Source organism: Hydra viridissima, unplaced genomic scaffold (assembly GCF_058129835.1).
Source record: "Hydra viridissima isolate aposymbiotic clone 2 unplaced genomic scaffold, HvirCarnegie_v1 scaffold_6, whole genome shotgun sequence".
In the NCBI taxonomy this organism is placed as follows: domain Eukaryota; kingdom Metazoa; phylum Cnidaria; class Hydrozoa; order Anthoathecata; family Hydridae; genus Hydra; species Hydra viridissima.
In genome coordinates, this window is record NW_028324305.1 from 1,429,548 (window position 1) to 1,446,922 (window position 17,375).

Genomic DNA, 17,375 nt, shown 5'->3' on the forward strand with positions numbered 1-17,375 from the left:
CTTGTGCCATGCATGGAATATACTGCTGTTAATAAACCGACGGTGCAGAACAACTTTTAAAAGATTTACAATATACTTAATCAAACAATTTAAAACAAAAAAACTGCGCTCAAAAATTTTCTTTTAAGTTTCTAGTATAAACTGCGCTAAATTTTGTTACTATGGATAAAACTGGTAAAGAAATAGTCAATGCGCCAAAAGCCATGAATGACGCAGCAAAAACCTTACCCGGAATGGTCACTGGTACAATGTCTCCATAACCTATGGTAACTATGGTCTGAATAGTCCACCATAGAGAATGCGGAATGCTTTGAAACTGACTTTCAATAGCAGAGTGTTCAAAAATATATATAATGCTGCCTCCAAATATATTTAATAAAAGTAAACAAAACATTAAGGAACGCAAATCTCCCAAACTCGATTTAATGATGCTTGTGGCCACCTTTAAGCGTTTTGAGTGTTTAGTTAAGTGAAACAGCTTCATAACGCGTGTTAGCCGTAATGCGCGAAGAAAACCAAAAGAAGCCAAACTGTAGTCTTGAAATGCTAACGTAAAAAAGTAAGGGGATAAAGTTAAAACATCTATTATGTTGAGCCATTTTTTAAGAAACCTTTTTCTGTTTGGGCAGCAAGCAAATCTCACCAGTAGTTCAATAAGAAACCAGACATTAACAATCAACTCCACCATGCTCCATACTAATCTTCGCCAATTGTCGGAACCTTTCGATATCGATGGTACTGAATCTAAACACGTGATGACGATCGACAGTAAAATCATTGAAAAAGAGCTCAATGCAAATATTACGGCGGCAACTGATGTATCATGGTGCTCGATAAAATTCCAAACTTTTTTACTTAGAGGTAAATTACCATCAAGTTTTTCTATTTTCTTTAGTTTGAGATATCCGGCTTTCTCCCTCATTCCGGCAATACTTTTGTCAGATATCTCAAAGAAACGACATTCTTTTTCAAAGGTGTCTATAGTAAGATCTGGGGGACACAATAGTCTTCCCGAAGACTGGTAAAAGAATAAAATAGCTTCAAAGCTTAATCGATTTCTGTTAAAAAATATTTGATTTGATTTCTGGCAAAAGTATTTATTTCTCTTTAATTCATCACCAAGTAGCGTGTCAGGATAACGAGACAAAGTGCATTCAAGCGTTTCAAAAATATGTCCGCTAACATTTATTACGATCTTCCTCTTATTCATTATACAGAAAACAGCTGTGCAAAAATTTTACTGAGACGAGTCCATGGATGTTTACATTTGAGAACTACAGTATATGTATCAATAATTTTGTCTTCAAAAGCTGAAGTTAAAAAATAAAAAATTAAAAACGATCATTTGAAAAAGCAAATCTTCATTTTCAAAGCAAAAATAGTGCACGGAAAAAAAAAAAACGATAAAAATAAATAAACGCAAAAACAGATGTCTATTGCGGTCCAAACTCTCTGCTCCAAGTCAGATATATGATGAAACTATTGTAAAACAAATTTATAGAGTCGATAAATCTAAACAAACAATTTTCCTGTCAAATGTAAAAACAACTCTCTAAAAGCATAAAAGAAAAAAATATCTCTTTCAGACTTTGATGATAAAGATCTTTCCCTGCTGAAAAATTTGTGCCACGTAAAAACAAAAAATTTTACTTTCTTCAAGTAAATGAAATAAAAAAAAAATAAAAAAATAAAAAAAGTAACCGATGTTACACTGAAATAGATTTTTATTAATTACACAGGTAGATTTTCATCAATATATATATATTTTTTTCATAACTGCAAATTATTGATTAAGATATCTTAACTAAAGTTTTGTTTAAACACAAGAGTCCACCACAGGCTCTTCTAATAACGTTTTTATGAAAAACAGCCGCTTGAGTCTGGTTTTTTGTTGCGCATAGAGGAGATTCAACTGGCCGATCCTATAAATATAACAACAACTCCTCGATTATAAAGGCATATGCTATGCAAAAAAAAAGTTTCATTAATTTGTACCTTAACATGTGCTTCTTTAAAAAGAGAAAATTAGTATCTTCTATTGTTGAAACTTCCAACGCTGAAGCATCTATATCTGGAAGTTATTTAAAAGAAAATTCAACCATCAAACACCACCAACATCATATTCCGTTAAGGAAAACATAAAAACGTTGTAAATGAAAGGTTTATTAGCCTAGATGACTATTAGCCTCTGCAGATGTTAAATTTTTGATGACTTTTTTAGTTGTAATGATTTACTTGTTAAATTACTCATAAAAACTCACGTCCAAAAAAAAAAAAATCTCGGAACGCGAAAAAAAATAAATATCGAAAACTAGTCTTGTTAAAGCTCGTCACATCACTTGCACATTTTTTATTTCGTTACTCAAAATTTGAAATGAATGACTATAGAATGAAACCATTTTTATTTGTCCAAAAACCACAGAAAAATATCTCACTATTAGCAGCAGGAATTTATTGAAGCGTGCAATTATGTGTCTGGTGAAATATGTTCTACACAGAAAAGCCAAACCAAACATCGCTACACAAATTGTGAAGCTGCATAACAAATATAGAGCATTGCAGAAACCAAAAGGAAAGAACATTTAATACAAACAGAAAACAAGACGAAAATTAAAGAAAGCCTGAATGACTTGTTTGATGTCGTTTATATGAATGCCTTGCAAATATTATCAGTTGCAGATATAAATTATTTCTTCAATGCCAAATAGAAAAAAGTAGGTTGATAAATAAACATGCAAATCAAACAAGAAAACGAAATAGACAGGAGAGATCTGAGCTACAACAAAGATTGTAAGCGTTAAGGAAGGATGTTATGCCAGTACTTGTTCAAATAAAATCTTCAAGCAATTATTCTGATATTTGTAATACTGATCCATTTTACGCCTTCCATAACGATGGATTCTCACAACAAACAAACAAAAAAAGAGTTGTCCCAACTGATCTGGATATGGCATACAAGACAGAACACAAGCCAATTATCTTATTGTTTTTATGGTGATAGCATCAACTTTTACTGCCCTTGATGTTCTTATCGATAACGTTGGTTTGTGTAAAGTATATTCTAGAGCAAAGGTGTGCTATACATCAAAAGATAGCAGAGAATATCAAACAAAGTTTTGTAAAAGACGTTTTACTCATTGTACACTGGAACGGAAAAAAGTAGCAAGATAGTGCTAATTACAGCAAATACCAAGAGTCTGGCATCAGGAGAAGAAAAAAAAAAAAAACTTCGTTCAGACAAAGGCAACTACATTGCAAGTGCTGTAACTGAAAGTTTGAAAGATTAGAGACGTACATTTATTTCAACATTTCAAAAACAATCGGGATTCAATAGACCGATCCTTTTTGTGCACCTGTTGCACAAAAAGCACCTAGAACATTCCTGAAATATCAGAAAAGCGATAACTTAACAACAAGCTGGTACCTTTGCAAACAAATATTTAAAGCCTTTGAAAAGCCTGCTTCTGAAAAGTTTGGAAACAGAACTTAACTCCATTTAAAGAACACGAGTTTGGCTGAGAATGAATTGGGAAATTTCATCACAAAAAAAGTATGACATTCTTTGAAAAATTGTCACTTTCACGGTCATTTCTTTATTTAGATCCAACAAAATGGAATGAAAATGAAGACTACAAAAAAGCAAAGCAGTACGTACAATGTCATTAATGACAATTCAGAAAAAGCAGTTGTTTTGATCCAATCTCTCAACACGTACCTCACAAAAAATAAAGAAGAGCTGCATCATGTTGCATAAATAGTTGTTGATGCCATTTCTGTGGAATAGGTCTAACGGGAACACAATGTTAAAAAAAAAACACTCTAAATAGTTGTTTCTTAGGTGGTGGGGAAATACCACAATTGTAACAAATTCATATATTACAATATTAATAACGCAATATTGCTACTAATGTTTCTTTGATAATATTTATATCAAAGAAAAGTGGTCATTTCCACAAAAATAATATTATCCTTTCTTTGATATAAATATTCTTCTATACTTGGAGAGTTCTTCAAGAAATAAGTGAATTTACGTTCTAATTCACAGATGAAAGCAGATCGGGGTGTAGTTCCCCCTCTCTTCTTACATTAAATTTTAAAATTGAAATAACCTTTTTATAATCTGTAAATAACTGATAAAATTAGCAGAGGCTACGGATGATCAAGTCTACATTAAGAACAGTTATAAGGGTTAAGTACCTTGCCGTTATGAAAAATGTCAAAAGGAAGGTATCTACTTCAGTGCAAATGGAAAATGGAAATTTCGGTTTCCATCAGAAACATCAGATGTTCCATTTCCCAATTAACCAAAATACATGGCATCAATGCAAAGCCGAAGAGCATTTTATCAATATTTTAAGGTTTTTCATAATAGTTTTCATTGATTTTTAAGATTTTAAGTCAGTTTGCTAAAGTGCAATAACTCTACCGTAAGAGTTGAAAAAGTCCGAACTTTCTCTTTAGTTAAAAAAATGTTAAAGAATACAATAAATCGAGACTCTCCTAATATCAGGTGTAGAGGGTCACTGATTGAGGTCGTTATCTACAGAAAGTTGCAGCTACTGACAATTGATTACTGGAATTTGTCTGTGAAATCCCTACTTCATTTTCTAAATTGTCTAAAAAAAGTTAAAAATACGAGGAAAAAATCAAAATTACAAATAATACTTTTTTTAACAATAACTGATTTTCTTTTTCTTCATTTTTAATTGACAGTTGTTAAGATTGGAACAATTTTTTAATAGAAAGTGAAAGAGGATCCCTGCAAACAATACACCATACCCCAAGCTGCTTAATTTGGATTGTGCAAGCCTTGTAAAAGCATGCTATGATGTATTCTATTATTATGTTCGAGACATCACTGATTCAAAAAATTGCAAAGACCTTCACAGTAAAAGTTACTAAAAAATGATTTTTAACTGTGAACAAAGTGTAAATCGAGTTTGATTGTGTTGAAAAATACTGCAAGAGGAAAAACGAAAGATATTATAAACAGTCTTTAAGATTTACACGACTCGAACATATATTGTGTTCGATCGAAGAGAAGTGCGAAAATATATATTGTGTTCGATCGAAGAAAAGTGTGAACATATATTGTGAGACACCAGGCGGACACACATGTACAATTGCATAAAAAATAAATTAGTCACACAATTAAAGTTTAAAATTGTTTTGCAAAAACGATTAGAAATTCAATTGTAACTACATTGATATAATGATAATAGTTCAATTAATAGGGTACGTAACTATTTTATGATTTTCACAATTAAAGTCGAGACCAAGAGACAAACGCTAATCAAAAGATAAAACCTGTTTTAGCAGAGCCGTGACTAAGAAAAAACGCTAAACGAACTTGAAGATAAAAACTGTTGTCTATGCCAGAACAACACCTGATTTAAAAAACATCTGCGGACACAGAAAAAGAACGATGGAGAAAATCTAAAAGATTTTTTTGGAAAAATTTTTATAGAAGATTAGTAGAAAATATTATGGGAGAATTGATGTGAAATTTTGGGAAATTTTTAAAAAAAAAGATTTTTGGAAAAAAAGTCTTTTTGAAAAGGAAGGTAAAGAAAACGATTTAAAGGGAAAGAGAAAGAGAAGATCTTTAAAGTGAGAATAGTTCTAATTGAAGACCGTTTTTTCAAAACGGATATAAGTCACATTTAAATATTTTGAGAAAATTAAAAAAAATTAATAATCTATTTAAACTTTCAACAAATAAAAATTTTTCTTTTTGTAAGCAGTAGTTTATTGTGATTTTCATAAAAATAATTTTACAATTAAAATTTTTCTTTTTTTGAAGTATACTTATAACGGGTTAAAATATAAGAAGTTTTTCAAAAAGGGCATAAGTCCACATTTTTTTAGAGAAAAATAAGTATTTGTGACAAAATTATGTTTCAAATTGTTTGCGAATTAAGTTTATTTGGATGGACTTACAAATTTGTAACGTAAGTTCTTAAAACACACCTAATATTTTGACCACCTCATCCTTGTTACATGATAAGTGAAGACCCTCTCTGTGATTTTTCTTTTTTTGTAAAAATTTAAAATTCATACGTACGCTGTGTAAAAGATAAAAAACTGTTGTTTTATGCCAGAAATATGTTTAATGGAGATTTGAAAGGCGAAAATATTTTAAACGTTTTTCGATGGTTTTCAGTCATACCAGTTCAAAGCATACTGCAGATCAGTTTTTTTATTTTCATAAAAATACTAAATTGAGTTAATCAAACATTGGTTAAAGAGTTTTTAAGGAATTAAAGATGCCTATGATATAATTAAATTGTTTAATTAAACATTTTTGTCTTAATTAAAAATTTTACCAATAATTACCATCTGAATTAATTTACTGATACTCCCTTCAGCAGAGACGTCATTAATACCCCTTTCAGCAGAGACGTCATTAATGTATGAACCCTTAATGTTTGGGACAAAAGTTTATTTGAATGGATTTAATATTATATTCTTTTAGTACATATTTTTAGACAATCTCATTTTAAGACAACAATAGAGAACATTTTATAATATAAAAAAACAAACAAACAAAAGTTTAGTAGAATTATTTTATTAAGTTTAAACAAACGGTTCATTTTCATCAAACTCATCAACATCATTCTGCATTACTTCCTCAATATCATCAAGAATACATGCATAGAAGTCCATTGCATCATCTGGTACCTCAAAGAAAGCCATTAACTTTTTTACATCTGCTTTCTTTTCCTTTTTGACTGTGTTTTCTAATGGTCTTGGTATTGCTTAAGTCATTTTTGCAAATAACTGTCCTTTTTTTAATAAAGAACTAACTAGACAAGGCTCTGCAGAATATGCACTTTGCACTTCGATTTTCTTTTGAGAGTAAATTATAATTTTCTGATCTCTCATTGGAAATGTTTTTTTTTTTTTAAGAATCTGTTTAGCCATTTTTTGTTAATCTTTAAGAAACCAATCTTCTTCTAGTTTTTGCACTGTTCCATGCTCTGAAAAAATTTTGTAATATTCCAGAGGAGAAAGAATGGTTTCTTTTTTGCATACCACTTTTTCTATACGCCCAAAAACTCAATCAGGAGGTAAAAAACTATGACCCCTGATTGGAAAAAAATGTTTAACAGCATTAAACATAACACTCGTTTCCACAAAATTTTTCAAACAACACAAAACAACAAAGTTTTTGTTCTGTGATGAACAAGCATCAGAAAATAAATGTAGATCTAATTTCACTTTAGCTCCTCTTTCTGTAATTAAAACTTTTTCTAACTTAGACAAATAGTGAACCAGGGCTGAAGAAACTTCATTAGATCCTCTACCACTCTGAGTTTCCAACCAGGTATAAATAAAAATGTTATCTTTGTTTTGCACTATTTGATCATGTCGAACATATGTTAAATTATAGAGCCAAATTTGTCGAGCATAAAATACTTCACTAAAACTTAATTTAGGAAGTGGTTGGTTTTGTTGCATGTCAGAGCACACTTTAATGACATTTTCATTTTTCTCTTTCATAAGAGAGTAGAATTTTTTTGCTCTTAATTTGTGCAGACGATATTTAGCAAACTCTTCTCCCTTTAACTTTATATCAAATGTTTTTCTTATCAACTTCTTTTGTGCTTCACAAAAAGAACAGATATCTGTTCTTGGGTTTCCAAATCCAACATTAAACTTTGTGTAAAAAATGTTTTTAAATTTAGAAAGTGATGAAATACCCATATTTTCTTGGTTTCTATGAAGTTTCCAGTTTCTCCATAACTTTACAACATTTAATTCAGGTGAAAGGTACACTCTAACACTTTTCCCTCTCCCATAGTGTGAAACACAACCTTTATATTGACTTAAAAAATTCACTATTGAATTGGTGATTTCTTTATCACCTATAGTTTGTCTAAATCCTCCGCGTTTTTCAGGTCTCAGACACCCATTTTTAGAGAAATATTTTATAAGATTATGCAATCTTTTTATTCCAACACATGTTATGGAAAGAAATGTTTTTTTTACAAACTGGAACTGTTTTACAACTTCTGTCAGCAATACTGTAGTTTATTGAATGTTTTCTTAAACAAAAATATTAATTCCTTGGCCTGTGTCTTTTAACTTGAGTTAATTTAACAAACTTCAGAAGAAAATCATCCTGTGTAACTTAATTCTTATAGCTTCTGGAAAAAACCTAAAAAAAATTTTGGTATGTCAAGATTGATGTAATAAAGAATTATTTGTATTTTAAATTCATAGTATAGATTGAAACTCATAGCCAGTGGCGGAACTACTGGACGCAGGACCCTGCGTTGCGGGGGGGGGCCTACCAGCTATAGGGGGCCCTCATATAAAAAAAATTATACTCTCAATAATATTTATACTATAAAACTCTTTTCCGCAGGTATAATGGGCCCTAAAATATAAAACTTGGAAAAAAAAAATGTTATCCATCGTATTAAAATATATTGTTCAAAAATTTATTTTTGTATGGAGTGCGTAGTAAACGAAAAGTTTTAACCTTTTTAAAATTGCTTACGCAATTGAGAAATAAAGTACGATTATCAGCTGCGAACTGCCAGATGTTATTGTATAGTTAATTTTTATACCGTTATGTTGTGTTTGTGTATGAATTAGACAATTAGACTGAATTCGGTAAAAGTAATAATTTGTTGCGTATAAATTTTTTTTAAACTGTAAGAAGTTCTTCAATTTATAAGTTCTTAGTTGCATATTCAATATTTTTAAAATATAAACAATATTATTTGTTATGTCGTTGCATATCAAGGATAATGATTCTATAATCCTTGTTGCATATACAAATTAACTTTTAAATGTATGTTCGCATTTTCAATTTTATATTAAATCTTCCGTTGTATTAAGTTAACTTTTCATTTCTTATTTTATCTGAATTACTAGTCTCCAATTTATTTAATCGTGTTACGAATAATAAAGTATTGTTGCACGAGAGTTTATTACTTCACTGATATATTTAATAAAAGGTAATTAATAAATTTGTAATAGGGGAAAGGTGCCTATGATGGCATAGCGCTTATGATGGCATACTGGTCATATTTCCAAAAATATTGGTTTTGGTGTATAAGTGATTAGACCAACATGTGTATATTAGTAATTCATTACTTCTGGTGAAAATTCGTCCTTCTGTCGTAAATAATGCTTTTGTAATCAACAAACATAAATTTACGCATGTGGTGTTGTAGTTTTAATGCCCTCATATATTTAGGATTACGATTTTATTAAACATCATACAGAAGTGAAATTTTCATGCATTTCATCTGCAGGCTTTGTACATTTATTAGAATACTTATTTTAATGCTATGTGTAGAATAAGGTAGACACAGCTTGTTTTAACAAATATGGTGACTCTTTCCTATGATGGCATACCGAGAAGTTGCCATCATAGGAAAGTCTGCAAAATGAGTTGAAAAAAAATGCCTGAAATAAATTTTAATGCGCATAAAAAGGTGATCAGGCTAACAAAAAGATGAAATACAAGAGTTTGAGAAACAAACACATTTAGAAATGAGATCTCCCCCATCAGAAGCTTCCACATGCATTGGATCTTCTGTTTCAACGAAAGGATAAGATCTAGTATACAAAGTTATGTCCAGTGCCTTTAGCAATCCCTAAAATTGAATTGAAAAGGGCATGAAAACGTGGAAAAACTGGACCTCTGAATACCACACCGGATATCCAAGAATTAAAAGATAAGGGAAAAGAAAAAGATAACAAAGAAAAGGAAAAATTTGCTAGAAAAACAAAAAGAAAGACGACTGTTGAAGAAAAATACTGCAGTGAGGAGATTAAAGGAAGTAATAATGTAATGGGTTTCGAGTCTGATACAGCATTTTTGTATTGTTATGAACTTTATTTGCTGTCTTGCTCTAAAGAACCATGGATTTGTTGTCAAAAATGTAGATCTTGGTATCATTGCTTATGTGCAGGCATAAAGAGAAGTAGAAAAAAATTTATATGTGAACTATGCTTATAGACAAAATATTTATTTTTGATTTTCTTTTTTTGATAAGTTGTGTTTCCATTAATAAAAAACAAAAAAAATCTTGTTTGTCTAATTTCTTTAAAGTGTGCCATCATAGGAGCAGTTAGTTGCCTATGATGGCATACTTGTATTTTTTTTTTTAATGGTATAAACTTATAAAAAAGCAAAATAGTAAAAATTCTGAGGTTCATTATTATTCTGCATGCCAGAGGGAATACACCCATGTAAAAAATTATTTTTTAAGTTTTCAGGTAATGACTCAGAGAAACGTTAAAGTTAAGTATGCCATCATAGGCACCTTTCCCCTAATTAAAAATTTTACAACAGGTACTGAATTTATAATTTTGTAATAATTTAGATTTTGACTCATAATAATGGAAAAGAAATTAAGTAGTACAAGCGGTGCAGCAAAAAGAAGAAAGTTAAAAGAAACAAAAGCTACTTTAGCTAAATTGCCGAAGCTTACAACGTTTTTGAAACCAATCGAAAAGCGAGCGGAAACGGAAGTGGAAAGTCAAAACTCTGCAGAAGTGGTATGTATAAATCAGTCAGTAGAACATGATGATATCGAAGAAAAAATTGCTACTGGTAATAAAAATGTGAACGAAGAAGATGTGAATAGGTCTCCGAGAAACCACCGAAATGAAGACCAGGAAGATTCAAACTCTGATACGAATGACGCCATTGAACAAATTAATTTAGAAAAATCAAGTGAATTATTTTCTACTGACATTGCAAATTTTCATGGTAAAATACTAACAAAAGATATTAAGAGAATCGTGTCGGCCAAAAGGTCCTTTTATACGCGACCCCTTGCAAGAAAACCGTAGGTTTTCCAAGAAATATTTTAAAACTACCACAAAATATGGATCTATAGAAAGAATGTGGCTTTGCTATTCCCCAAAATTTGATGCCGTTTATTGTGAGCCTTGTTGGCTTTTCTCAGAAGAACGAAAAGCAAAGGGTAACTGGCGTGAGCATGGTGTCAGAGATTGGCGTGGTCTTTCTAAAAAAATTAAAATTCACGAAAATAGTCAACAACATATATTTGCTTGTTGCATTTATGAAAAATGGCGACATAATGAAACAATTGATAAAAATATAGAAGAACAAATACGATACCAATCAAATTTTTGGGTGCAAGCCTTAGAGCGGATAGTAAATATAACATTAGCACTTTGTAAAAATTCTTTGGCTTTTCGTGGTCATCGTGAATCATTTGACAATGAATATAATGGTAATTTTTTAACCCAAGTTCAACTTTTAGCTAAATATGATAATGTTATGAAGCAAGTTTTGAGTATGCCAAATGGATCTATAAAATATTTAAGCCATCAAATTCAAAATGAAGTCATACATTGCCTTGCAACACATTTAAAAGCCACTCTTACTGCTGATATTAATAGTTCACCTTTTTATTCAATTATAATGGATACAACACAAGATATTACTAAAAGAGATCAGCTCAGTCAAGTATTTAGATACGTAAAAATTATTAAAAATGAAAAAGATGAAGCCACATCAATTGAAATTAAAGAAGTTTTCTTGGGATTCACGGAAATATATAACCACACTGCTGCTGGACTACATGAAGAAATTTTAAATCTGTTAGAAAAACATCATATAAAATTAAGTAACTGCAGGGGTCAAGGTTATGATGGTGCGAACGTCATGAGTGGGATATACAATGGGGTTCAGGCCCTTTTTAAGAAAAATCAACCCAATGCTATGTAAATGCATTGCGCAGCTCATAATTTAAATCTTGTTATTAACGATGCGGTTAAATGTTGTGTTGATGTTGCTTCATTTTTTGTAATGCTAGAAGATGTGTATTCATTTTTCGGAAATAGCATAAACAGGTGGGATCTACTATCCAAATATACAGGAGAATCACAAATAACATTAAAAAGGTTAAATCCAACGCGATGGGGAGGACGATATACTTCTCTTTTCGCCGTTAAAATTCGCTTTCTTGATATAATGAAAGCTCTTTCCGAGATATCAATAACAAGTACAAAACGTGAAGAACGCGAAGAAGCAGTACAAATACAAAAAAATATGAGCAGTTTCGAATTTGTTTTTTTATGCGTGCTTTTGTCTAAAATCCTTAATGAGGTACATATACCATCAAAATTGCTGCAAACTAAAAATTTAGATCTTACGGCAGCTTCAGGTTCTCTAGAAAATGCCAGCAAAAATTTAAAACAATATAGAAAGATGTTTGATTCAGCAAAACTTGAAGCGGTAGAAATAGCGACTACGTGGCAGATTCCTGCAATATTTTTTCAAAAAAGAAGAAAAATTGTGAAAAGGCATTTTGACGAATTATCTACAGATCACCATTTTGATAGTAGTGAGGAAATTTTTCGCATCAATATTTTTATAAAAATTTTGGACGTCGTTATCAACCAACTCGACAATAGATTTAAAGGAATGCAAGAAGTGGTACAATTATTTTCCTGCATCCATCCAAATAAATTAATGGTAATTAAAGAACGTGAGATCATAAGCTGTGCAGAAGCCATTCAGAGAAAATATAGTGAATATATAACAACTGAATTTCCGCTGCAAATGGTTATGGTAAAGTCAATGCTACATGATGAAATATCAAAAATATCATCTATACGTGAATTGGCTGACCTTTTAATAGTAAAATTGTCAACTATAGCTGCAAGCGTTCCACAAGTGATAACAGCATTGTTATTGTTTCTTACATTACCTGTTACTGTTGCATCAGCTGAACGTTCTTTTTCGAAACTTAAAATAATAAAAAATTATTTACGAAATACCATTGGTAAAGAACGTTTAAGCGACCTTGCAATAGTTTCTATTGAGGCAAAAGCGGCTGGAAAAATGGAAATGAAAAGCATCATTACCGATTTTGCCAATATGAAATCAAGGAGGAAAGTTTTCACTATTTAAGTTCGGTTAAGTTTTAGTTTCGTTTTGAAGTTATCTTTATCTTTATTTAATTTTTTGTTTTTAAATATGATATATGAAATAAATATCTATTTAATATGTGAAGCTTTATTTTTTTTTAAAAAAAACATTCTTTTGCGGGGGGGGGGGGGGGGGGGGGGGGGGGGCCAAATTTTGAAGTTCCGCCACTGCTCATAGCTAACTATAATAATTCTGAACTAACAAAAGTGGCTAGTTTAATACAAATGAGCTCACCAACAATATCCAGGTTGCCAAGATTGCCTGCTTTACATCTTTTGTTGTTGTGCCTACAAGCTATGACAGGTAATTTTCCAAGAGATGAATATCTCTGGCGTTTTTTCTCTTCTGTTTTACTTATTCTTGATCTTTTCCGACCATGTCCAGGGGTTGGAGAGTAAGAAAATATTTCCAGTTCTGAATCTATTATTTTAGATACCTTTTTTTTGATAAAATTTGTTACGGAAGTTGCTACTGCGCAAGCGTGAATTTAAGTTTTTGCTATACTTTTTTCTGATGCTGGGACTTATGCCTTTTTAAAAAAACTTGATGATTTTAATATTGAAAGTAAAGTGGATAAATAATTTTCTATCCATGTTATTATAGTTAGATTTGTTCCATTTACACTATAGAATCCAAAAGTAAAAAAAACTCGATTTCAGCAAAAATGGACTTATATCCCTTTTGAAAAAACGCTCTTCAATTTAGATAGATACTTTGATCATGAGTGCAAAGGTGGTAAGAGCTTTTAAATTACTTTCGATTGCATATTATTACCTGTGTTTGTAAATGTTAGAAGAATTTATTTGAGTTAAATATTTGAGAGTATTTACTAAGTTTGCTTGCAGTCGCAACATTCAATAACTAGCATTGACTCGATAATCCCTAACAAACTTTTTTTTTCCTTCTTTATCTTTTTAAAAAAATTGCAACAATTTCTTTTATATTAAACTTTAAACAGCTAAAAAACTTCAAACCGTTATTAAGCATCCAATTTTCTTAGACGAAAATTTTCATCACCTTGCATTTTTTCTGACCAGCCTAGTTCATCTTTACCTCAAAGTTTTTATTAAAGCGAATTGAAAGATGCGCTCATGCTGTTTTTACTTTTGATATGTGCTTCAGTGAGCTTAAAAGGCTGACGATTTACATCTTTTAACTGCTTCATTAGTCGTTTACTTACCATTCGTTTAATCAAATAATTATTTGCTTAAACTAAATAAACTCACATTTTAGCAACGACAACCCCCGTCGCTAATTTTTCTAACAAAGCTAAAAATTTAAAAGAAATCAAAATACTTTTTCAAAGCAGTTTAATTTCTCAGATTTCTTGACGAAAGTAAACTTCGCAAAAATGTACTAGCAAGCACCTTACCGATTGGGTCACATAACCCCGTTTCTAGATTCGCAGACAATTCATTGACTATTGGTATAAACGCTGGGTGCTTCACTCTTTGACAACTGACACAAGTCCTTGAGAAAACAGGAAATGGGATATAAACTCTAATAAAGAATTGTAAAAAAACCACCTGATAAAGATAATTATGGAGAATATAACAGCTGAGAGATCCCACCCTCTTATGGCAACTTCATTTTCAGGAAGAATCCTCGGTAAAAGTGACATTTTAACAACTTCGACCGGATCTTTATTCATCAACTAAAAATCATAAAAAATTCAATTAATGTAAATAATAAAGTTAAAAAAAAAACAAAAAAAAAACAAGTAAGAAAAAGCAGCACTCTCACACCCTAAAAACCAGTACTCTCGCGTCCTTAAAAAAGCTACAAACAATAAACCTGATATGATTGACCATATCCAAACTCTCCATACGTTGCGCCACATTCAAACTCTATTTCACCAACAATCTGGAGAGCAAAAAAACTGAACTTAAAAATAATTGAATTTTAACTTGATATAAGTAATACTGACATTAAAGTAAGGCAATCCTTACGGTACCAGGTGGGACAAAACGTTTGACACATAAAAAGTCTACTTAAGCAGTTACAAATGATAAAAGATCTTAGGAGAATTGAGGATCTTAGGAGGAGCTTTTTAATGATAGATTTTAAGCTCTTAAGTAAATAATTTACTTTAAAATAGAACTACCTCTCCCTTTTTATTCCAAAGTTGAGCTTTTTTAATTATTTTTTTCTCGGATGTTGTAACAGCCTCAAAAAATAAAAATAACGTTGACAACAGGAAATTTAGGGTCAAAAACACAGTTTTAGCTTAGATTGAGCAAAAAACTTGATTAAATGAGATTTAATGGATCTCCTATATATTTGCGATAAATATGCGACTTTACGAGAATATACTTTTAAAAAGAGCCTACCTTTAATATACTACGTAAGAGAATTTCATAAACTCCAATAACAGTAGGCCTCTCTCCGAAGTGACACAGTAACACACTGATAACAAGCTTGTCCGGTTGAATACCAGTTGAAACAGAGTTCACCTGTAAACAAATATACTAAAAAATTAATGCAAAAACAAAAATTTTTGATGTTAAAAAATTTTACAAAGAGCTTTCCCACAGAAAAAAAATTACAAGAATTAAATTTAGAAAAATATTTTTTGCTGAAATAAACTTTCCTAATAAAAGTAAAAAAAAAGATAACCTCATTAAAAAATTTAAAACCAAGCATCCATTTTTTTTTGCTGCTGCTGAGCTCAAATAATACGATTTGTCGAGGGCTGAATTTCTTGCACACCATGTCAGTTCCAAAATACGTTTAAAATTTTCATAGTTTTAGCAAACTACCTGAAGTTTTTTTAAGAATATTGCTTTTTTACACATTATCATGATCAGATATTTATAGCTATTTTAAAACTTTAAATTTATAAAAGCTGTTGATAAAGATCACTGGAATTATGAAGAAGCAGCCGTATTAGCGCATAGCAACGTTTTTCATAGTTGCAATAACCTTTTTTTTTCCCCTCACTCAATATTGTTTTCAGCAATAGTGAACAGATTGTACAGCCAGCAGGTGCAGCATGTTCAAAAGACGTTTAAGATAAGTTTTTTTATTTCTATCACATAAAATAAAACTTTAATTTTTTCTTAAATTTATTATTTTATTTATAACAGACTATGATAATTGAGGCCTGGAAACAAGTGAATGATATCACGTGAACGATATCGCGTAAGTGACAAGATTTTATTTCATCGTTCGCAACCCGCTTTCAAAATATAAATGTATACTTCCTACTTGCGTAAACAATACCGTAAAATTTGATGAGCTTTGTAGAAAACACTTGAGTTATTTAATACTTAATATTATAATAGCAATTATAACACTTAGATTATTTCCAACCACAGAGAATTCTAATGAAAACTCGCCATGGTTTGCTGACCTTTAATAAAACATCTAATAAACTTAGGTTCCTTCAAGCAATACCAGATTCATCACTCAGTTCGTTTAAACAAAACTGAAGTTTGGTTAAGTTTATATTTAAGTGTAAGACGTCTGGCCAATGTCAATAAAAGAAGAAAAAAAAGAGGATAATACAAGCATACCAGAAAGGGTATGTACTTGATCTCATTGAATATGGTCAAACCCGCTGCTTTGTTGAACAATCTCTTTGCTGTCACCTTGGTGGTAGTTCCGATCGTAAAGGAAACTTGAAGAATATAATCAGTCTGATTTTCCACAACAAGACCATGTACTGCATAGAAATAGAGGACAAGCATGCCTGACTAAAGAAAGTCAGAATTTAATAAAAACACATCTAATAATCAGGGGGTCGTATAAAAGAATTTCACTTTAGATTTTTCAAAAAACTGTACGGGGGAGGGGAGGGGGAAGGTTGATATCGAAAATGACAATTATGAAAAATCTTTATTTGAAAAGATCTTTAAAAAACTGTACGGGGGGTTGATATTGAAAATGACAAAATGATGAAAAATCTTTACTTGAAAAGATCTTTAAAATACATAAACATCAGTCGAAAAAAACCTACTGGTGTTGTTATATTTTTTAAGAAAAATTCTGATTCTAAGTTGCCTGCATAGTCTTTCGGAGCATTCGATGCTACGGACTTACTATCAAATGACGAATAACGATTAGCTGTCATGGCATCAAAAAAAAGTTTGATAAAGTTGTACACTATAAAATAAAATTCAAAGTTCACCAATTTAAAAATAATAATGTAAAATTTTGTTTACATTGTTCACGATATGAAATTATAATTTACTAACAAAATATAGAAATCGAAATCAAAATGGAAATTACAAAACTTTTATAACTACCTGAACTAAACCCTATTCTTAAGCCTGATACACCTGGTTAAGAAAAGGGGTGAACAGATGTCATTGCACTTTACTTTGATCAAAACAAACTTCTTTCCAAGAAACTTTTTAACAAAACATCAATATCCACCCCCGTCTAAAACTTGTACTTTTTTTGTAACTATAATCAAAATACTTCAGCTGCCATTTTATCAACACTT

General features: G+C 30.8%; 2 protein-coding genes and 1 pseudogene across 7 annotated transcripts; 1 reads left to right on the forward strand and 2 right to left on the reverse strand.

Annotated features, from left to right (window-relative positions):
- Nucleotides 1–54: 54 nt before the first annotated feature.
- LOC145190679 (potassium voltage-gated channel subfamily A member 1-like) lies at nt 55–1,210 on the reverse strand. The gene has a single exon (XM_080067563.2). The coding sequence runs from the start codon at nt 1,208–1,210 to the stop codon at nt 110–112; it is 1,101 nt and encodes a 366-aa protein (XP_079923689.2). The 3' UTR covers nt 55–109.
- LOC145190745 (uncharacterized) lies at nt 1,043–17,361 on the reverse strand. 6 transcript variants are annotated; one of them, XM_090089798.1, is made up of 10 exons: nt 17,176–17,361; nt 16,887–17,032; nt 16,444–16,623; nt 15,259–15,381; nt 15,033–15,095; nt 14,723–14,791; nt 14,500–14,582; nt 14,301–14,398; nt 1,996–2,071; nt 1,495–1,922 (listed from the first exon to the last, which is right to left on the reverse strand). In XM_090089798.1, exons 2-10 carry the CDS (start codon nt 16,998–17,000, stop codon nt 1,817–1,819), a joined length of 912 nt encoding a protein of 303 aa, XP_089945924.1. In that variant the 5' UTR covers nt 17,001–17,032; nt 17,176–17,361; the 3' UTR covers nt 1,495–1,816. The 6 variants fall into 6 exon arrangements, with proteins under 6 accessions (XP_089945925.1, XP_089945924.1, XP_089945927.1 ...); XM_090089801.1 differs by having other exon boundaries at nt 1,587–1,922; nt 16,887–16,993; XM_090089799.1 differs by lacking the exon at nt 15,033–15,095 and having other exon boundaries at nt 1,043–1,922.
- Nucleotides 10,819–12,995, forward strand: LOC145191528 (zinc finger MYM-type protein 1-like; annotated as a pseudogene).
- Nucleotides 17,362–17,375: the final 14 nt, after the last annotated feature.

What these genes read in the sequence shown, in the direction of transcription:
- LOC145190679 (XM_080067563.2), bottom strand. Translation starts at nt 1,210, where the DNA reads ATGAATAAGAGGAAGATCGTAATAAATGTTAGCGGACATATTTTTGAA.
- LOC145190745 (XM_090089798.1), bottom strand. Translation starts at nt 17,000, where the DNA reads ATGACAGCTAATCGTTATTCGTCATTTGATAGTAAGTCCGTAGCATCG. An exon ending in TAAAAAATATAACAACACCA is followed by an intron (nt 16,624 to 16,886) that starts GTAGGTTTTTTT and finishes GACTTTCTTTAG; the next exon opens with TCAGGCATGCTTGTCCTCTA. An exon ending in TTAAAGAAGCACATGTTAAG is followed by an intron (nt 1,923 to 1,995) that starts GTACAAATTAAT and finishes TTATATTTATAG; the next exon opens with GATCGGCCAGTTGAATCTCC.